A 23,616-nucleotide genomic window follows, 5' to 3' on the forward strand; every position below is an offset into this window, starting at 1 on the left:
GTGTTCGATTTCTTTCGAAACTTTAAATAAATAAAAAATAGCCCTCTTACATGCATGTCCACTAATGTCCACTGCAGTGGACGTTGTAAAAAACAACAACAGCTAAATGGCCACTTTTATATTCTCTTGAGAACTAGTGTCCTCTGCAGTGGACATTTTGTTTGTGCTCGATTTCTCTTGGCAAACTTTAGATTAAAAAAAATAGCCCTCTAACATGCATGTCCACTAATGTCCACTGCAGTGGACGTTGTTTTTGTAAAAAAAAAACTAGCTAAATGGCCCCTTTTATATTCTCTTGAGAACCAGCGTCCTCTGCAGTGGACATTTGTTTGTGCTCGATTTCTTTCGAAACTTTAAATAAATAAAAAATATCCCTCTTACATGCATGTCCACTAATGTCCACTGCAGTGGACGTTGTTTTCGTAAAAAACAACAACAGCTAAATGGCCACTTTTATATTCTCTTGAGAACCAGTGTCCTCTGCAGTGGACATTTTGTTTGTGCTCGATTTCTCTTGGCAAACTTTAGATTAAAAAAAATAGCCCTCTCACATGCATGTCCACTAATGTCCACTGCAGTGGACGTTGTTTTTGTAAAAAAAAAACTAGCTAAATGGCCCCATTTAGATTCTCTTGAGAACCAGCGTCCTCTGCAGTGGACATTTGTTGGTTCTCGATTTCTTTCGAAACTTTAGATTAAAAAAAATAGCCCCCTCACATGCATGTCCACTAATGTCCATTGTAGTGGACGCTGTTTTTGTAAAAAAAAAAAAAACCCAGCTAAATGGCCCCTTTTATATTCTCTTGAGAACCAGCGTCCTCTGCAGTGGACATTTGTTTGTGCTCGATTTCTTTCGAAACTTTAAATAAATAAAAAATATCCCTCTCACATGCATGTCCACTAATGTCCACTGCAGTGGACGCTGTTTTTGTAAAAAAAAAACAACAGCTAAATGGCCCCTTTTTATATTCTCTTGAGAACCAGCGTCCTCTGCAGTGGACATTTGTTCGTGCTCGATTTCTTTCGAAACTTTAAATAAATAAAAAATATCCCTCTCACATGCATGTCCACTATTGTCCACTGCAGTGGACGCTGTTTTTGTAAAAAAACAACAACAGCTAAATGGCCCCTTTTATATTCTCTTGAGAATCTGCAGTGTCCTCTGCAGTGGACATTTATTTGTAGTCTATTTCTCTTGTCAGAGTTACAAACTTTAGAAAAAGAAAATAGCCTTCTCACATGCATGTCCACTAATGTCCACTGTAGTGGACGCTGTTTTTGTAAAAAAAAAAAAAACAGCTAAATGGCCCTTTTTATATTCTTTTGAGAACCAGCGTCCTCTGCAGTGGACATTTGTTTGTGCTCGATTTCTTTCGAAACTTTAAATAAATAAAAAATAGCCCTCTCACATGCATGTCCACTAATGTCCACTGCAGTGGACGCTGTTTTTGTAAAAAAAACAACAACAGCTAAATGGCCCCTTTTATATTCTCTTGAGAATCTGCAGTGTCCTCTGCAGTGGACATTTGTTTGTAGTCTATTTCTCTTGTCAGAGTTACAAACTTTAGAAAAAGAAAATAGCCTTCTCACATGCATGTCCACTAATGTCCACTGTAGTGGACGCTGTTTTTGTAAAAAAAACATACAGCTAAATAGCCCCTTTTTATATTATTTTGAGAACCAGCGTCCTCTGCAGTGGACATTTGTTTGTGCTCGATTTCTTTCGAAACTTTAAATAAATCAAAAATAGCCCTCTTACATGCATGTCCACTAATGTCCACTGCAGTGGACGTTGTTTTCGTAAAAAACAACAACAGCTAAATGGCCACTTTTATATTCTCTTGAGAACCAGTGTCCTCTGCAGTGGACATTTTGTTTGTGCTCGATTTCTCTTGGCAAACTTTAGATTAAAAAAAATAGCCCTCTCACATGCATGTCCACTAATGTCCACTGCAGTGGACGTTGTTTTTGTAAAAAAAAAACTAGCTAAATGGCCCCATTTATATTCTCTTGAGAACCAGCGTCCTCTGCAGTGGACATTTGTTGGTTCTCGATTTCTTTCGAAACTTTAGATAAAAAAAAATAGCCCCCTCACATGCATGTCCACTAATGTCCATTGTAGTGGACGCTGTTTTTGTAAAAAAAACAACTAGCTAAATGGCCCCCTTTATATTCTCTTGAGAACCAGCCGTCCTCTGCAGTGGACATTTGTTGGTTCTCGATTTCTTTCGAAACTTTAGATTAAAAAAAATAGCCCTCTCACATGCATGTCCACTAATGTCCACTGCAGTGGACGCTGTTTTTGTAAAAAAAAAACCCAGCTAAATGGCCCCTTTTATATTCTCTTGAGAACCAGCGTCCTCTGCAGTGGACATTTGTTTGTGCTTGGTTTCTCTTGGCAAACTTTAGATTAAAAAAAATAGCCCTCTCACATGCATGTCCACTAATGTCCACTGTAGTGGATGCTGTTTTTGTAAAAAAACAAAACAAACAAACAGCTAAATGGCCTTTTTATATTCTCTTGAGAACCAACGTCCTCTGCAGTGGACATTTGTTTGTGCTCTATTTCTCTTGTCAGAGTTACAAACTTTAGACAAAAATAGCCCTCTCACATGCATGTCCACTAATGTCCACTGCAGTGGACGCTGTTTTTGTAAAAAAAAAAAAAACCCAGTTAAATGGCCCCTTTTATATTCTCTTGAGAACCAACGTCCTCTGCAGTGGACATTTGTTTGTAGTCTATTTCTCTTGGCAAACTTTACACAAAAAAATAGCCCTCTCACATGTATGTCCACTGCAGTGGACGTTTTTTTTTTTCTTTCCGTTTGTAAGCAGCTAAATGTCCTCTTTTATATTCTCTGGAGAACCAGCGTCCTCTGCAGTGGACATTTGTTTGTGCTCAATTTTTTTTCGAAACTTTAAATAAATAAAAAAAAGCCCTCTTACATGCATGTCCACTAATGTCCACCACAATGGACGCTGTTTTTGTAAAAAAAAAAAAAAACCTAGCTAAATGGCCCCTTTTATATTCTCTTGAGAACCAACGTCCTCTGCAGTGGACATTTGCTTGTGCTCGATTTCTCTTGTCAGAGTTACAAACTTTAGAAAAAGAAAATAGCCCTCTCACATGCATGTCCACAAATGTCCACTGCAGTGGACGCTATTTTTGTAAAAAAAAAACACCAAAAAACAGCTAAATGGCCCCTTTTATATTCTCTTGAGAACCAGCGTCCTCTCCAGTGGACATTTGTTTGTAGTCTATTTCTCTTGGTAAACTTTACACAAAAAAATAGCCCTCTCACATGTATGTCCACCGCAGTGGACGCTGTTTTTTTTTTTTTAAGCAGCTAAATGGCCCCTTTTATATTCTCTGGAGAACCAGTGTCCTCTGCAGTGGACATTTGTTTGTGCTCTATTTCTCTTGTCAGAGTTACAAACTTGAGACAAAAACATCCCATTTACATGCATGTCCACAAATGTCCACTGCAGAGGACGCTATTTTTTTATTTATTTTTTAAAACTGCTGAATGGCCCCTTTTATATTCTCTTGAGAACTGGCGTCCTCTGCAGTGGACATTAGTTTGCGGTCTATTTTACTTTAGACAAAAAAAAGCCCTCTCACATGCATGTCCACAGCAGTGGACGCAGTTTAGTTTTTTTTAAGCAGCTAAATGACCCCTTTTTTATTTTCTTGAGAACCAGTGTCCTCTGCAGTGGACATATGTGTGTGGTCTATTTCTTTTGGCAAACTTTAGACAAAAAATAGCCCTCTCACATGCATATCCACAAATGTCCACTGCAGTGGATGCTGTTTAAAAAATAAAAAAAACAGTAAATGGCCCCTTTTATATTGTCTTAAGAACCAGCATCCTCTGCAGTCAACATTTGTTTGTAGTCTATGTCTTTGCAGAGTTTCAAACTTCAAAAACAGAAACAAAACACTTTGATATGCATGTCCACAAATGTCCACTGTAGTGGACGCTGTTTTTGAAAGAGGCTAAAGTGCCCCTATAATGATTAGTTAACTCTCTAGTCCTCTTTTGAACAAATATCTTCTCCAGTGGACATTTGTTTGTGGTCTATTTTTTTCGTCAGAGTTTCAAACTTGAGAAAAAAATAACTCTCGATGATGCCTGTCCACTAATGTCCACTGCAGTGGACGCTGTTTGTTTTAAGAAGCCTAAATTGTTTGGTCTATTTCTTCTGTCAAAGTTACCAACTTGAGGAAAAAAATAGCCCTCTTATATGCATGTCAACTAATATCCACTGCAGTGGAAGGTGTTTTTTAGAATGCTAAATGGCCCCAAACAAATTAGTTAGCGTTCTCATTCCCTTGAGGACTAGTGTCCTTTCCAGTGGACATTTGTTAGTGGTCAGTTCCTTTGCAGGGTTTCAAACTTTTAAATAACCCTCTTATATGTATGTCCACTAATGTCCACTGAAGTGGACACTGGTTGTTAAGGAGGCTAAATGGCTTCTAAATGATAAGTTGGCTTTGACATCCTTCTGTCAGAACCAATGTCCTCTCCAGTGGACATTCGTTTGTGGTCTATTTCGTTTGTCAGAGTCATAGATTTTATAGAAATATTAAAAAAGCCCTCTTACTCATGTTTGCAAATGTACACTGGAGTGGACACAGGTTCTAAAATGATCAGTTAGCCTTTCAATCCTCTTGGGAACCAGTGTCCTCTGTAGTGGACATTTGTTTGTGGTCTATTTTTTTTGGTCATAGTTCCAAACTTTAGAAAGAAATTGCTGTCCTATGCATGTCCACAAATGTCCACTGTAGTGGACGCTGAGTTTAAATTTAACTTTCTTATCCTCCTGAGAACCAGCTTCCTCTGCAGCGGACATTTGTTTGGGGTCTACTTTTTGGTCAAAGTGACAAACTTAAGAAAGAAACATCTGTCTTATGCATGACCATAAATGTCCACAGCAGTGGACGCTGATTTTTAAGGAGGATAAACGGCACTTAAAAATGATAAGTTAGCTTCCCCATCCTCTTGAGAACCAGCGTCCTCTGCAGTGGACATTTGTGATTGGTATAACAGAGACATTTTTGGTGAAATCTGTAACTCAGACAAAAGAAAATAGACCACAAACATGTGTCCACTGTAGTTGACGCTGGGGGTTTTTTTTGAGCTGAAATGGCCCCTATGATGAGAAGTTAGTTTCCCAACCTCCTGAGAACCAGCGTCCTCTACAGTGGACATTTGTTTGTGGTCTATTGGTTTTTGTCTGGATTACAAACTGAAGAAGAACATAGCTTTTTTGTGCATGTCCTCTGTAGTGGACATTTGTCGGTGGTCTATTGGTTTTGTCCGAGTTACAAACTGAAGAAGAACATAGCTTTTTTGTGCATGTCCTCTGTAGTGGACATTTGTCGGTGGTCTATTGGTTTTGTCCGAGTTACAAACTGAAGAAGAACATAGCTGTTTTATGCATGTCCACTGTAGTGGACATTTGTCGGTGGTCTATTGGTTTTATCCGAGTTACAAACTGAAGAAGAACATAGCTGTTTTATGCATGTCCACTGTAGTGGACATTTTTTGGTGGTCTAATGATTTTGTCTGAATACAAACTGAAGAAGAACTTAGCTGTTTAATGCATGTCCACTGTAGTGGACATTTGTTTGTGGTCTATTGATTTTGTCTGAGTTACAAACTGAAGAAGAACATAGCGGTTTTGTGCATGTCCACTGCAGTGGACACTGGTTCTCCAGGATGCTAAATGTTCCTTATGACCATTAGTTAGCTATCTAATCCTGTTGGGAAGCAATGTACTCTGTAGTGGACATTGTTGTTGTTTTTTTACATATACAGTCCATAAACACAATTAAACACATGCCAAATGTTTATTTGTAATTTTTTTTGGTCTATGTCATGATTAACAACACAAGAAAGAAACTTCCATCTTAAGCACGTCCACAAATGTACACTGAAGTGGACGCTAAATGGCTCCCTAATGAGTTAACGTCCCCATCTTCCTGAGAACCACCGTCCTCTGCAGTGGACATTTACGGGCATGCATAACAGGGCTATTTTATTCTTAAGTTTGTAGCTCTGAGACCACAAACAAATGTCCACTGCAGTGGACACTGGCTCTTAAGGAGGCTCAATTGGCCCTAAATTAATCGGTTAGCTTCCTCTTCTTCCTGAGAACCAGTGTCCTCTGCAGTGGACATTTGTTTGTGGTCTATTTCTTTTGTCAGAGCTACAAACTTGAGAGAAAAAAATTGCCCTGTTATGCGTGCCCACAAATGTCCACTGCAGTGGACGCTGATTCTTAAGGAGGCTACATTAATGGGTTAGCTTTCCCATCTTCCTGAGAACCAATGTCCTCTGCAGTGGACGTTTGTGTTTTGTATGACATATATATTTTCACTGCTGCGAGAAATAGAGCAGAAACAAAAGTCCACTGCAGTGGACGTTTGTGCTTTGTATGACTTGTATATTTTCTCTGATGAGAGAAATAGAGCAGAAACAAAAGTCCACTGCAGTGGACGTTTGTGCTTTGTATGACATATATATTTTCTCTGATGAGAGAAATGGAGCAGAAACACATGTCCACTGCAGTGGACGTTTGTGTTTTGTATGACATATATATTTTCTCTGATGAGAGAAATGGAGCAGAATCAAAAGTCCATTGCAGTGGACGTTTGTGTTTTGTATGACATATATATTTTCTCTGATGAGAGAAATGGAGCAGAATCAAAAGTCCACTGCAGTGGACGTTTGTGCTTCGTATGACATATATATTTTCTCTGATGAGAGAAATGGAGCAGAAACAAATGTCCACTGCAGTGGACGTTTGTGTTTTGTATGACATATATATATTTTCTCTGAGGAGAGAAATGGAGCAGAAACAAAAGTCCACTGCAGTGGACGTTTGTGTTTTGTATGACATATATATATATTTTCTCTGAGGAGAGAAATGGAGCAGAAACAAAAGTCCACTGCAGAAGCCGCTGGTTCTCAGGAGGTTAATGTCCTCTTATGTTCAATTTATGAGCCATTATTTCCCCACTAGTGTTTCCTGGCCTCCTTATTCCACCGCTATCTGGCAGGAGGTTATGTCATGCTACGTTCCCTCTGCTCCGTGTTTGGCTGGGCGGGCAGTAAAAAAAAATGTACGACGTGCTGTTGGCCGCCTGCCACAGGAGTCTGCCTCTGCTTGCATGCGGCGGGAGTCTGCAAGACTCCGCTTATCTCCGTCAGGACGCTTCCCACACCGTGAGGAGTGTGGAATGTGCTACTACACATGTAGCCTGGCATGCAGCAGTCGTACTTTATGCTTCCCTGCTCAGAGTCACGTTGTTGTCGTCGGGATGAAACATTTGGCTGGCAGTAAGACGTGCATGCTGCTAACAACAGCAGTCCCCTCATCAAGTGTGATCACATACAAACTCATGCTCACTTGTTATTGTTTGCAGTGGAACAATGTTGCGGCACGAGACTACAAGAGTGTAGCGCCTTATGATCAATACGTGTCTTAGAATGTAAACATCTTGTTAGTTCACGTATGCCTGCAGTGTCCTTCAAAACTGAGCGTTGTTGTCGGATGTTTTCATGTTTTGATGATCTAAGGCAGGGGTCACCAACGTGGTGCCCGCGGGCACCAGGTCGCCCGTAAGGACCAGATGAGTCGCCCGCGGGCCTGTTCTAAAAAAAAAAAAAAAAAAAAAAAAATTAAAAAAAAAAAAAAAAAAAAAAAATTTTTTTTTTTTTTTTTTTTTTACATTAAATCTACATAGAAAAAACACAAGATACACTTTTAATCAGTGCATCAACCCAAACAACCTCCCCCATGCACACTCATCCACACCCACTCACACAAAAGGGGTTATTTCTTTCTGCTACCAATATTCTGGTTCCCACAACATAGACAACACATCTGCAAGGGACACAGTCCCTGAAGCACACATGATTGTATAGGCTGCTGGTCCACTAACATTTTCATTAATTACTATTTTTTATGTAATTATTTTTATATTGTTTTACTTTCTTTTTTATCCAAGAAAATGTTTTTTATTTATTTATCTTTTTTTATTTTATTTTTTAAAAAAGGGCCTTATCTTCAACAGACCAGGTTGTCAATGAAATTAGATTTGTTTAAAGGGTTTTTTAAACCAGGCCCAGTCCAGATAATGTCCAAGTCGGACTCAGCAACACACACCTTCATTCATGTACACAGAAAAAAATTAGGGAACACAACAGATTGCATATAATTTATAAACAAAATTACATTTTCAAAATAAGCATTTATGTACAGTCCAGATTATGTCCAGGTCACTCAAATTAGGGAACACAACAACAGATATCATATAATCTATAAACATAATTATACTTTCAAAATAAGCCTTTGAGGACTTCTCATCTTTTTTTTTAATGTTTTTTGGCATCATTATCGTTTTCAACCATGTAACTTTCTAAAGTTAGAAAATACTGAATAAATGTTTTAAAGAAAGTAATACTAAGTGAATATCTGTTTTTGGCCTTAAAAATAAACATTTTACCGAGTACTATAATTAAATTGACTAAATCATGATTGTCAATGAACTCTCCTAAAATAACAGAAACCACATTAAGCTTCATAAACAAACCAATCCTTAAACACATTTTTTCAACTTCCACCCAAAACAAAGACACAATATGACAATACCAAAACAAATGCAGGGTGGATTCAGGTTCCTGACAACAAAATCGGCAATCATCTGACTCTGTCATATTCCATAATTTTAACATTTTCCCTGTGGGTAAGAAGTTATAAATAATTTTAATTTGAAAATAACGATTTTGCACATCGATAGTGGTTTTATAGATTAGTTTGAATATGGCATCCCATGGCAACGGGCAGTCAAAAAAGTCCTCCCATTTTCCATTTGTGTTGTATGAGGCAGCCTTCAAAGATTTCTTTATTAAATAAAAATTTTATATTTTTCTATTTATTTTAGTTCCTTATTGCCAACTAGAATTTCTTATTAGAGGTTTACAAACTAATAATTTAGTAGTTCCATAATTAATTATTTGTTTCCATCTTTTCCCAATTACTCCAGTTAGTTGATAAAATAAAAAGCTTGAGCAAGCATCACCATACATAGCTCTAAATTCATCATACTTCATAATTTTACCATTCTCATTGATAATATCATTGACAAAAATGATTCCTCTTTCAAACATATTTTTCCAAAAGAAAGGCTTTCCATCTATTACAATATTAGAGTTCATCCATATTAACTGCTGCAAAATATCGTCTCTTTTTTCTGGCACATAAAATTGAAAACACCACTATGAGTGGATTTTTTCCTTTATGAACCCCGCCATGTTTCCCAGCAGACTCTCTGGGAGGGGATCACTTGTAAAAAAGGATACAATTTCTTTTGATACAGTACATGTTTTTTGTCCAACAGGACTCAATGTTTAAATACATCTTTGGAACAATTGATGCTTTTAAAGACAGACACATAGCTTCAAGGTTGACAAGTTTCAGGCCCCCATATTCATACTCTTTGTACAAAACCTTTCTTTTAATCTTTTCCGGTTTGCCGTTCCAGACAAAATCGAAGACCCTCCGCTCATAAATCTTAAAAAAGTTTTGTGATGGAGCTGGTAATGACAAAATCAAATAAATAAATTGAGGAATAATTAACGAGTTGGCAATAGACATTTTACCATACAAGGTTAGGGATTTCCCTTTCCATAATTGCATAATTTTGTCCAGCTTTCTTAGTCGATTATCATAATTTACTGAGCCTAGATCTTCCAGATTTTCTGGGACAACAACACCAAGTATGTTAACTGGTCCATCTGTCCACAAAACAGGCACTTTGCATTCCATTCGAAAGGACGTTCTCTTTAGATTTCCGATCCTTAACATTTTACATTTATCATAATTAAGCTTAAGGCCAGATTGCTGTGAAAATATGTCCAAAAGATTAAGAAGGTTCCGCAAACAATGAGGAAAAATTTTATCTTTGGGAATCAGCCTTTTCTGACATGAACTTCATCAAGAACAAACACAGAACATGCCTCACTGATGCACATCTGCAAGACTCACTCAGAGTTGCAGTGTCAAGTTACACACCAGAGTACAACACACTAGTTAACAGCATGCAATGCCAGGCTTCCCACTAACTGACAAAGAAACAGATAACAGATTTGGTGTCCAGTTCAAAGTGTGACATGATTTAAAAATTTGAGAGTTTACTTTTGTATTTTACATGAGTTATTATTTGTACAAACATGGTGCAAAGTAATTCATGATTTGTTAAAAAATGTTAGTGGCTAGCTAGTTAAAATGGGATATTGTGATTTCACAAGACTGTCTTAGAAGTGATCATTTGAAAATGTTCAATTTGAAAAATGTGCACTTAGAGAAAATATAAAAATAAAGTGTTGCATATTGATATTTATCTGTTTCTATATATATTTATTGTGAGAAATCATTAAGATCAGTGTTTCCACAAAGATAAATATCATTAATTATTAATAATAACAGAGTTAAAGGTAAATTGAGCAAATTGGCTACTTCTGGCAATTTATTTAAGTGTGTATCTAACTGGTAGCCCTTCGCATTAATCAGTACCCAAGAAGTAGCCCTTGGTTTCAAAAAGGTTGGTGACCCCTGATCTAAGGAGTTGTTTATCCACTTTGTTTGTTCATCTTGTAAGCCGGGGGTGTCCGAGTTGTGGCTCGGACAAATGCAACCTTAATTTGTCCACTGTAACAAAAAGTTGCATGTTTTGTTGAAATTGCACAGCATAACCTCCTCAGAACCAACGTCCACTGCAGTGGACATTTTGACTTGGAATTACGGCACTATTTAAAAAAAAAAAAGAAGAAACTGACTCACTGACGTCATTGTTGCCGCCGAGGGGAATATATTGACCGACATTGGATTGCTATTGGCCTCTTTAAGCCATGAGAACCAGCGTCCGTCCACTGCAGTGGACATTTGTGTTTGGCATAACAAGGCAAAATAATACTGGAGGAAGAAATAGAGCAAATATTGCTGCGTGACAATAAATTGACAAATACAGGATACACTGAGCTTGATATGTCATTGTAGCATCTCTAACCCATGAGAACCAGCGTCCACTACAGTGGACATTTGTGTTTGCCGTAAAAAGGCAAAATAATACTGGAAGAAGAAATAGAGCAAATATTGCTGCATTACAAGAAATTGACTGGTATTGGATTGAGTTTAGCATCTTTAACCTATGATGACCAGCGTCCACTACAGTGGACATTTGTGTATGGCATAACAAGTCTGCGCTTTTCCTGAAATAACACTGACATAAGAAATAGAGCAAAAACAAATACAGGATATAATGAGCTTGATATGTTATTGTAGCATCTCTAACCCATGAGAACCAGCGTCCACTACAGTTGACATTTGTGTTTGGCAAAACAAGGCAAAATAATACTGGAAGAAGAAATAGAGCAAATATTTGCTGCATGGCAAGAAATCGACTGGTATTGGATTGAGTTTAGCATCTTTAACCTATGATGACCAGCGTCCACTGCAGTGGACATTTGTGTTTGGCATAACAAGGCAAAATAATACTGGAGGAAGAAATACATCAAAAATTGCTGCATGACAATAAATTGACTGGTATTGGATTGAGTTTAGCATCTTTAACCTATGATGACCAGCGTCCACTGCAGTGGACATTTGTGTATGGCATAACAAGTCTGTGCTTTTTCTGAAATAACACCGACATAAGAAATAGAGCAAAAACATACTGGATATACTGAGCTTGATATCTTACTTTAGCATCTCTAACCCACGAGAACCAGCGTCCACTACAGTGGACATTTGTGTTTGGCATAACAAGGCAAAATAATACTGGAGGAAGAAATAGAGCAAATATTTGCTGCGTGACAATAAATTGACTGGTATTGGATTGAGTTTAGCATCTTTAACCTATGATGACAAGCGTCCACTGCAGTGGACATTTGTGTATGGCATAACAAGTCTGCACTTTTTCTGAAATAACACTGACATAAGAAATAGAGCAAAAACAAATACAGGATATACTGAGCTTGATATGTCATTGTAGCATCTCTAACCCATGGGAACCAGTGTCCACTACAGTGGACATTTGTGTTTGGCATAACAAGGCAAAATGATACTGGAAGAAGAAATAGAGCAAATATTGCTGCATGACAAGAAATTGACTGGTATTGGATTGAGTTTAGCATCTTTAACCTATGATGACCAGCGTCCACTGCAGTGGACATTTGTGTATGGCATAACAAGTCTGTGCTTTTCCTGAAATAACACCGACATAAGAAATAGAGCAAAAACATACTGGATATACTGAGCTTGATATCTTACTTTAGCATCTCTAACCCACGAGAACCAGCGTCCACTACAGTGGACATTTGTGTTTGGCAAAACAAGGCAAAATAATACTGGAAGAAGAAATAGAGCAAATATTTGCTGCATGGCAAGAAATCGACTGGTATTGGATTGAGTTTAGCATCTTTAACCTATGATGACCAGCGTCCACTACAGTGGACATTTGTGTTTGGCATAACAAGGCAAAATAATACTGGAGGAAGAAATAGAGCAAATATTGCTGCGTGACAATACATTGACTGGTATTGGATTGAGTTTAGCATCTTTAACCTATGATGACAAGCGTCCACTGCAGTGGACATTTGTGTATGGCATAACAAGTCTGCACTTTTTCTGAAATAACACTGACATAAGAAATAGAGAAAAAACCAATACAGGATATACTGAGCTTGATATGTTATTGTAGCATCTCTAACCCACGAGAACCAGCGTCCACTACAGTGGACATTTGTGTTTGGCAAAACAAGGCAAAATAATACTGGAAGAAGAAATAGAGCAAATATTTGCTGCATGGCAAGAAATCGACTGGTATTGGATTGAGTTTAGCATCTTTAACCTATGATGACCAGCGTCCACTGCAGTGGACATTTGTGTATGGCATAACAAGTCTGCGCTTTTCCTGAAATAACACCGACATAAGAAATAGAGCAAAAACATACTGGATATACTGAGCTTGATATCTTACTTTAGCATCTCTAACCCACGAGAACCAGCGTCCACTACAGTGGACATTTGTGTTTTGCAAAACAAGGCAAAATAATACTGGAAGAAGAAATAGAGCAAATATTTGCTGCATGACAAGAAATCGACTGGTATTGGATTGAGTTTAGCATCTTTAACCTATGATGACCAGCGTCCACTACAGTGGACATTTGTGTTTGGCATAACAAGGCAAAATAATACTGGAAGAAGAAATAGAGCAAATATTTGCTGCATGACTAGAAATTGACTGGTATTGGATTGAGTTTAGCATCTTTAACCTATGATGACAAGCGTCCACTGCAGTGGACATTTGTGTATGGCATAACAAGTCTGTGCTTTTTCTGAAATAACACCGACATAAGAAATAGAGCAAAAACATACTGGATATACTGAGCTAGATATCTTACTTTAGCATCTCTAACCCACGAGAACCAGCGTCCACTACAGTGGACATTTGTGTTTGGCAAAACAAGGCAAAATAATACTGGAAGAAGAAATAGAGCAAATATTTGCTGCATGACAAGAAATCGACTGGTATTGGATTGAGTTTAGCATCTTTAACCTATGATGACCAGCGTCCACTACAGTGGACATTTGTGTTTGGCATAACAAGGCAAAATAATACTGGAGGAAGAAATAGAGCAAATATTTGCTGCATGACAATACATTTACTGGTATTGGATTGAGTTTAGCATCTTTAACCTATGATGACCAGCGTCCACTGCAGTGGACATTTGTGTTTGGCGTAACAAGTCAAACCAATTCCAAAATTATACTGGCAGAAGAAATATAGCAAACATTGCTGCATGAAAATTAATTGACGGGCATTGGATTGATTTGAGCATCTTTAACCTATGATGACCAGCGTCCACTGCAGTGGACATTTGTGTTTGACATAACAAGTCTGCTTTTTTTCTGAAATAACACTGACATAAGAAATCGAGCAAACACAACTACTGGATATACTGAGCTTGATATCTTACTTTAGCATCTCTAACCCACGAGAACCAGCGTCCACTACAGTGGACATTTGTGTTTGCCATAACAAGGCAAAATAATACTGGAAGAACAAATACAGCAACAATTGCTGCATGACAATAAATTGACTGGTATTGGATTGAGTTTAGCATCTTTAACCTATGATGACCAGCGTCCACTGCAGTGGACATTTGTGTTTGGCATAACAAGTCTGCTTTTTTCTGAAATAACACCGACATAAGAAATAGAGCAAAAACAAATACAGGATACACTGAGCTTGATATCTTACTTCAGCATCTCTAACCCATGAGAACCAGCGTCCACTACAGTGGACATTTGTTTCGTTATTTATTTTGAGAGAAAAACGGTCCTCTTATGCAGAAAGAAAAGTTCCTTGCAGGGGGACGCTGGTTCTGAAGACGATATATTGACCTACATTTGATTGTTTTTAGCATCTTTAACACAGGAGAACTGGCGTCCACTGCAGTGGACATTTGTGTTTAGCATAACAAGGCAAATCATTTCCCACTTAACACTGACAGAATAAATTGAGCATAAATAGCTTCACGAGGATATTTTGACTGGCTTTGGACTTATTATAGAATCTTTGAACTGTGATACCCAGCGTCCACTGCAGTGGACATTTGTGATTGGTTGATTTATTTTGTCAGAGTTACACATTTTGAAACAAAAAGACAAATGTCCACTGCAGAGAACACTCATGGTCCCGAAGAGAATATATTGACTCACATTTGCTTGCCTTTAGCATCTCGAACACATGAGAAGCAGCGTCCACTGCGGTGGACATTTGTTTTGTTGAGGTATACATTTCGGAGAATAAACTGTCCTCTTATGCAAAAACAAAAGTTCCTGCAGAGAATAATGGTTCTGAGGGGAATACGGTGACCTACGCTGGATTGCTTTTAGCATCTTTAACCTATGAGAACAAGCGTCCAATACAGTGGACATTTCTGTTTGCTTTGTTTATTTTGGATTATACATTTCGGGTTATAAAAAAAACCCAGCCTTGTTAAGAAAAAACAAATTTCTGTGGTTCTGAGGGGAATAGATTGACCTACATGTAGTGTACACATCAGAACCAGCGTCCACTGCAGTGGACAATTGTATTCACTTTATTTATTTGGTCAGAGTTACACATTTGAAAAAAATAGTCATGTTATGCAAAACACAAATGTCCACTGCAGAGAACGGTGGTTCTGAGGGGAATATATTGACCTACATTGGGTTGTTTTTAGCATCTTTAACCTATGAGAACAAGCGTCCACTGCAGTGGACATTTGTGTTTGCTTTATTTATTTTGTAAGAGTTATACATTTCGGGTTAAAAAAAACCCCAGCCCTGTTAAGAAAAAAAAAGAAATGTCTGTGGTTCTGAGGGGAATAGATTGACCTACATGTGATTGCTTAGAACATAGTGTACACATCAGAATCAGCGTCCACTGCAGTGGACATTTGTATTTGGTTTATTTCTTGGCTCAGAGTTACACATTTGAAAAAAACAGTCATGTTATGCAAAACACAAATGTCCACTGCAGAGGACGGTGGTTCTGAGGGGAATATATTGACCTACATTGGGTTACCTTTAGCGTCTTTAACCTATGAGAACAAGCGTCCACTGCAGTGGACATTTGTGTTTGCTTCATTTATTTTGTAAGATTTATACATTTCGGGTTAAAAAAAAACCCTAGCCTTGTTAAGAAAAACACATTTCTATGGTTCTGAGGGGAATAGATTGACCTACATGTGATTGCTTTGAACATAGCGTACACATCAGAACCAGCGTCCACTGCAGTGGACATTTGTATTTGGTTTATTTCTTGGGTCAGAGTTACACTGAAAAGGACGGTGGTTCTGAGGGGAATATATTGACCTACATTGGGTTGCTTTTAGGGTCTTTAACCCGTGAGAACTCGCGTCCACTGGAGTGGACATTTGTGTTTGGCATAACGAGGCACATCTTTCCCAAAATAACACTGACAGAAGAATTAGACCAAAAACAAGTGCAGGAGAATATATTGACCGACAATGGATCGTGTTTAGCATTTTTAGCCATCAGAACCATCGTCAACTGCAGTGGACATTTGTATTCGGTTTATTTCTTTGGTCAGAGTCACACATTTTGGAAAAAAACCCTACTGTTACGCAAAACACTGATGTCCACTGCAGAGGAGACTGGTTCTGAGGAGAATATGTTGACCTACATTGGATTTATTTCAGCATCTTTAACCCATGAGAGTCAGTGTCCACTATAGTGGACATTTGTTTGTGGTTTATTTCTTTTGTCAGAAGTATACATTTCGTGGCAAAAACAGCCCTGTTATGCACAATCAAATATCCACTGCATGAGATGCTGGTTCTGAATAGTATAAATTGACCTACTTTGGATTGTTTTTAGCATTTTTAACCCATCAGAACTAGCGTCAACTGTAGTGGACATTTGTGTTTGGCATAACAAAGCTTATTTTTGCACAATAACATAGACTGCATGTATTGACTGGCATTGAATTGCTTTTAGCATCTTTGATCCATAAAAACCAGCGTCCACTGGAGTGGACATTTGTTTACAGTATTGTGTCAAAGGTATATATTTTGTGGAAATTAACTACCCTTTTAATTAAAAAACAAAACAAAAAATAGTCCACTCCAGAGGAAGTTACTTCTGAGGGAAATATATTGATCTACATTGGATCGCTTGTCGCCTCTTTGACCCATGAGAGCCAGAGTCCACTACAGTGGACATTTGTTTGGTTTATTTAGTCATTTTGTAGAAGAAAATAGCCCTGTTTTGCAAAAACAAATGCCTACTGCAGAGGAAGATGGTTCTGAGGGGAATATATTGACCTACTTTTGAGTGCTTGTAGCATTTTTAACCCATGAGAACTAGCGTCCACTGCAGTGGACATCTGTGTTTGGCATAACAAGTCAGATTTTTTCTGAAACAACACTGACGAAAGAAATAGAGCGAAAACAACTGTGTGAGGATATCCGACATAGGATTGCTTTTAGCATCTTTGACTATGAGAAGCAGCGTCCACTGCAGTGGACATTTTAATTTATTGATTTCTTTTGTCAGAGGTATTCATTTTGGAGAAAAAAATTAATTTGACGTACAGTGGATTGCTTTTAGCTTATTTATCCTATCTTATTATACTTACTTGGTTGATTTATGTGGTGGCAGTTATACATTGAAAAAAAAGTTGCACAAAGCACAATTGTCCACTGTAGAGGACGCTGCAAGGCAACATAGACTGCTTTTAGCATAACCAATGAGAACCAGCGTCCACTATAGTGAACATTTGTTTTTTGTGTATTTATTTTATTAGAGTTATACTTAAAAAAAGACGTCATGATGTGCAAAACACAAATGTCCACTGCAGAGGACACTGTATGCAGGTAGCATTGATTGCTTTAAACATAACCAATGAGAACCAGCGTCCACTGTAGTGGACATTTGTTTTTGGTGTATTTATTTTGTCAGAGTTACACATCTACTTCTTTTTTTAAAGTCATGATATGCAAAACAAAAATGTCCACTGCAGAGGACGTTGCATGCAGGTGGCATTGATTGCTTTTAGCATAACCCAGGAGAACCAGCGTCCACTGTAGTGGACATTTGTTTTTGGTTTATTTCTTTTATCAGAAGTACACATTTTTGAAACAAAAAGTAATGTTATGCAAAATACAAATGTCCACCGCAGAGGACGCTGTATGCAGTTGGCATTGATTGCTTTAATCATAACCCATGAGAAGCAGCGTCCACTGTAGTGGACATTTGTTTTTGGTGTATTTCTTTTGTCAGAGTTACACTTTTTTTTTCTTTTTTTTTTCTCAAAGTCATGCTATGCATAACACAAATGTCCACTGCAGAGGACGCTGCATGCAGGTGGCATTGATTGCTTTTAGCATAACCCATTAAAACCAGCGTCCACTGTAGTGGACATTTGCTTATGTTTTATTTATTTTGTCAGAGGTGCCCTTTAAAAAAAAAAAGTCATGATATGCAAATCACAAATGTCCACTGCAGAGGATGCTGCATGCACTTTGATTGCTTTTAGAACAACCCATGAGAACCAGCATCCACTGTAGTGGACATTTGTTTTTGGTGTATTTATTTTGTCAAAGTTACACTTTATTTTATTTATTTAGTTGTTTTTTTTTAAGTCATGCTATGCAAAACACAAATGTCCACTGCAGAGGACGCTGCATGTACTTTGATTTATTTTAGCATAATCCATGAGAAGCAGCGTCCACTGTAGTGGACATTTGTTTTTGGTGTATTTATTTTGTCAGAGTTACACTTTTTTTTTTAAAGTCATGATATGATAAACACAAATGTCCACTGCAGAGGACGCTGCATGCACTTTGATTGCTTTTTAGCCTAACCCAGGAGAACCAGCGTCCACTGTAGTGGACATTTGTTTTTGGTGTATTTATTTTGTCAGAGGTACACTTTTTTTTTAAAAGTCATGATATGATAAACACAAATGTCCACTACAAAGGACGCTGCATTCAGTTGGCATTGATTGCTATTATCACAACCTATGAGATCCAGCGTCCACTGCAGTGGACATTGTTTTTTTGGTATATTTATTTTGTCAGAGTTACACTTCTTTTTTTTTTAAGTCAACAAAACACAAATGTCCACTGCAGAGGACGCTGCATGCAGGTGGTTTTGATTGCTTTTAGCATAACCCAGGAGAACCAGCGTCCACTGTAGTGGACATTTGTTTTTGGTGTATTTATTTGGTCAAAATTACACTTTTTTTTGTTGTTTTTTTTTGTTTTTGTTTAAGTCATGCTATGCAAAACACACATGCCCACTGCACGCAGGTGGCATTGATTGGTTTAAACATAACCAATGAGAACCAGCGTCCACTGTAGTGGACATTTGATTGTGGTATATTTATTTTGTCAGAGTTACACTTCTTTTTTTTTTAAGTCAACAAAACACAAATGTCCACTGCAGAGGACGCTGCATGCAGGTGGTTTTGATTGCTTTTAGCATAACCCAGGAGAACCAGCGTCCACTGTAGTGGACATTTGTTTTTGGTGTATTTATTTGGTCAAAGTTACACTTTTTTTTTTGTTTGTTTGTTTTTTTTGTTTAAGTCATGCCATGCAAAACACACATGTCCACTGCACGCAGGTGGCATTGATTGCTTTAAACATAACCAATGAGAACCAGCGTCCACTGTAGTGGACATTTGTTTTTGGTGCATTTATTTGGTCAAAGTTACACTTTTTTTTTTGTTATTTTTTTTGTTTTTTTTGTTTTGTTTAAGTCATGCTATGCAAAACACACATGTCCACTGCACGCAGGTGGCATTGATTGCTTTAAACATAACCAATGAGAACCAGCGTCCACTGTAGTGGACATTTGATTGTGGTTTATTTCTTTTGTCAGAGGTACACTTTTTTTTTTTAACAAAAAGTAATGATATACAAAACACAAATGTCCACTGCAGAGGACGCTGCATGCCGGTGGCTTTGATTTATTTTAGAATAACCAATGAGAACCAGCGTCCACTGGAGTGGACATTTGTTTTTGGTGTATTTATTTTGTCAAAGTTACACTTTTTTATGATTTTTTAAAAGTCCATCCATCCATCCATTTTTCTACCGCTTGTCCCTTTTGGGGTTTCGGGGGGCGCTGGAGCCTATCTATGCTATGCAAAACACACATGTCCACTGCAGAGGACGCTGGTTTTATGCGGGTTACTGCCTTCAGTTGTAAAAAGTAGTTTGAAGCAAACCCTCATGCAGTGGGGTGGTGTTGTCACGTGACTTCACTGTCCTGCCTGTAATAGATTACTGATTGTCCTCCTCCTCCCACCACAGTGGAGAGTTGCCCCGGAGACAAGAGTCCTCCCGGGTCTGCCGCCTCCAAGAGGGCCCGGACTGCCTACACCAGCGCCCAGCTGGTGGAGCTGGAGAAGGAGTTCCACTTCAACCGGTACCTCTGCAGGCCCCGCAGGGTGGAGATGGCCAACCTGCTCAACCTCACGGAGAGACAGATCAAGATCTGGTTCCAGAACCGCCGGATGAAATACAAGAAGGATCAGAAGGGGGTCGGGATGATGCCCTCCCCGGGGGGTCAGTCCCCCAGGAGCCCGGTGGGGCCGTCGCCCGGCGGCGGCGGCGTATACCTCAGCTCTATGCATTCTCTGGTAAACAGTGTTCCTTATGAGTCCCAGTCGCCGACGTCGTACAGCAAGGCTCACCCGAACGCGTACGGCATGACGTCATACCCCCCGCCGTTAAACCCCCAGAAGCGGTACCCCGACTCGGCCACGCCCGAGTATGACGCGCACGCCCTGCAGGGAGGCAACTACGGCGCGCACATGCAGGGCAGCCCCGTCTACGTCGGGGGAGGCTACATCGAACCCATGCCCAACTCCGGGGCGTCCGTGTTCGGCCTCACGCACCTCCCGCACCCGCCGTCCTCCAACATGGACTACAACGGAGCAATCACGATGGGCGGCGGGCAGCAGCACGCGGTGTGCGAGCCCACGCCGACCTACACGGACCTTACGCCGCAATACTCTCAGGGAAGAATCCAGGAGGCGCCCAAACTGACGCATCTGTAGCGGCGTGGCGCACTTTGTATCACTCCGCCCATTGTCTCCGGACCGTATCACCGCCTTTCTTTGTGTCCCTCCACACCTTTCCCTCCCTTTAGTTTGACCATGTGTGAAGTAGGAATAGGATAAATAATCACCCCCCCCCCCCACCCCCCAAAGACATTCACGATAGGCCTATTTAATCTATTTTTCTTTGTTTTTAAATTCAAACAGGGTATTATGAACATGGTATTGCATTTATTTTTCAATGTGAACTTATTTATCCGCATTTGAAGATTATTTGTTTGCATTTTGTTGCACTTGTGAAAGGATAGTCGAGGGAAAAGCCTTTTTTTTAAATAGACTGCCTTTGCTTGTTTGGACTTTCTGATGTTATTTATTTTGTTTAGTGTTACAAAAATAGTCCTCTAGTATTATTTGAAGCTCAGTTTTTTCCCCCCTTCTCCTTACTCGAACAGCAGGCTCCATTTTCACCCCTTTTTCTTCTTCGAGGAGCTATTTTTTATTTGATATGGTCCTCACATCATGTAAAATCAATCAATCGACGCAATAACGGTGCAAAGAAGGACACATTTTATCTGTTTTTTTTTTTTTTATATGAATGAGAACAAACACGTCAATCCCCCCCCCCCTTCATATACATTCCATGCTGCTCCAGTTCGAAGAAGTAAATAAAACAAATGAAATACAATCGAGGCACATTTGTTTTAATTTGGGGACCAACAGAATGCATTTGATTTTTTTTAAATACTTAAATGCAAAAATCCGATCCAAAAAATTCAAATAAAATATAAAATATATGTTTTGTTTTTTTTTAAATGCAAGAATTCGTAAAAATACTTAAATGCAAAAATCCGATCCAAAAAAATTCAAATACAATAAAAAAAAAGTAAAATAAAAAACAAAAAATGCAAAAATTCGTTCAAAATAAGGGTGTATTTGATTACGAAAAATGGAAAAATATGTCAAAAAATATATTTAACAAATGGCAGAATGCATTTGAAAATATTTGACATTTATTTATGCATTTTCATCTCATTCACTTAAAACGGCCGAGCCAAATGCATCATTTCTGTCCTTTCTGCTGCCGGCGCGACGTGAAGAAAACTCTCGGGTGGCCTTCCTCCTCCTCCTCCTCCTCCTCCTCCTCCTCCTGCTCTCCCCTCGGCAGCGCGGCCACATCCATAACCATAAAAACGTCAGCTTTCTGGAGCTTCTGCAAGCACAGACAACAATCTAAATGAGCGCTCGTTTTGAAGGAGCAATTTCCAGAAAGGATGCTGCAGAATCACAAGCAAAAAAAAAACAATATTTATTAGCAAAAATTAGACAATTTAAATACAAGCGGCGGGATTGAATTAAAATATTTGTTAATGTGCATATGCTGAACAGCTGCTGTTTTTTTTTTTTTTTTTTTTATTGTACAAAAAGTGACTATGATTGATTTAAGAGGGCATTCCGGCCTGCATGACATATGGTTAGCAGGGAACAATTGAAGCAAGCATGTCATGTCAAACCTTGCACTTCTGCCTCCACACTACATCATTACATTTAATATTTTACCCACAGCAATACCTTCTTTTTTTTCTTTTTCTTTTTTTTTTTCTCGCGTTTTTGCTCCACGGGAAAGCGCTGTTAAACCTGCCTGCTGTAATGTGTGTAGGCGGACTAAAAAGCTTTCCACCCACTCCTCTCACACAAAGCTTGCAAAAAGAAGAGGGGGGGAAAAAAAGGCACCGTTTCCTACGTTACCGCGACCAAATCCACGCAAATAAGCACCAAAAAAATGGCGTTTTCCGCAGATAAATGGAGAAAAAGCCAGGTGGAGTGCTGGTACTCACCCGCGGTGCGTTCAATGCCTCCCCGAGCAAGGAGATCGCGCCTGGTTCGATGGCTATTTATCTCTGCAAAGATCCCTTCCAGCGACAGCCGGGAGAAGTATGTGGGAGCGGGGATGCAGCTCGTCTGAGTGGCCAGTGTTTCTCGCCGACTTCCTGGCCGCATTTGATCCGGGGGAGAGTTAGAAGCCTTAAATGTGTTGTGAGGGCACCGAGCTGTCAGACCTTTTGGCGAGTAAGATTGATCGCGCCCAGGCTTCCAGCACTCTTTGTTTGGTATATAAGCAACAAACTGAGAGAGACCCACACCACCTTTTCCTCTCTCTTAGACGCCACTAAAAGTCCTATTTGGACTTTTCGTTCAATGGCAATGTTGTGCGAGGGTTTACTGACAAATGTAGCGTTTTTTTGGGGGGGGAGATGGCGGAGGAAAAAAAATCACAGCAGGACCAGCACGAATAACACAGCCAAGGACTGTTTTATGTGATGTTTATTACCACCATGACGGTAATTACTCAGCTCCAATTGATACACTGGGACCACTGTGCATGTAAACGTTCGTAATGTTGTACTTACAAAACATTAACACGGGAGCATAGGGACAAGCGGTAGGAAATTTGATGGATGGATGGATGTTTCATGTGTTGTGCAGCAACAAGCTTTAAAGTTTGTTTTGGTGCCATGTTACTTAGGGCCGCAACTATTAATCGATTAGAAATAAATATATGATTTATTGTTGCTTTGATTAATCGTTGCAAAAACAAATGAATGGGATACGATGATTTCTTTGTTATGAAAAAAGAATGCAATTCATGACAAAAAAAAAATCGACGTTTATTTCAACAATTTCGACTAAATGTTTTTTTGTTTTTTTAATTGATGCACACATGATAAATGTGATTTTAATATCATAAATATGCATTTGTTAGACAAAAAGAAGGCAGATTATGAAGTTCAACTATTTTGACGAAAACACGCATTGAGGCTACAAAGTGTTTTTTCCTTGATTAATCAGAATGACTCATCCTATAGATTAAATAGGAAATAGGGGTTTTTCTGTATTTTTTTTAATGCACACATGTTAAAAGTGTGCATATGCATTTATTAGAAACACACATTGAGGCTATGACGTGT

General features: G+C 38.8%; 1 protein-coding gene and 1 long non-coding RNA gene across 6 annotated transcripts in view; one reads left to right on the forward strand and one right to left on the reverse strand.

Moving 5' to 3' along the window:
* LOC133636363 (homeobox protein Hox-A3a-like) overlaps positions 1 to 21,875 on the forward strand; it is a 53,919-nt gene extending 32,044 nt beyond the window's left edge. For all 5 annotated transcript variants that reach the window (XM_062030354.1, XM_062030349.1, XM_062030353.1 and 2 more), the window contains one exon: positions 19,902 to 21,875. In XM_062030354.1, the coding sequence (XP_061886338.1) occupies positions 19,902 to 20,650 (749 nt within the window). In that variant the 3' untranslated portion in view covers positions 20,651 to 21,875. The remainder of the gene's footprint in view (positions 1 to 19,901) is intronic.
* On the reverse strand, positions 21,335 to 22,633 carry LOC133636364 (uncharacterized). Its single transcript, XR_009822229.1, has 2 exons — positions 22,486 to 22,633; positions 21,335 to 21,860 (listed from the first exon to the last, which is right to left on the reverse strand). It is a non-coding gene; the product is annotated as an uncharacterized LOC133636364 (long non-coding RNA).
* Between the last annotated feature and the right edge of the window lie 983 nt (positions 22,634 to 23,616).

This window comes from Entelurus aequoreus, linkage group LG20, assembly GCF_033978785.1.
Source record: "Entelurus aequoreus isolate RoL-2023_Sb linkage group LG20, RoL_Eaeq_v1.1, whole genome shotgun sequence".
Classification (NCBI taxonomy): domain Eukaryota; kingdom Metazoa; phylum Chordata; class Actinopteri; order Syngnathiformes; family Syngnathidae; genus Entelurus; species Entelurus aequoreus.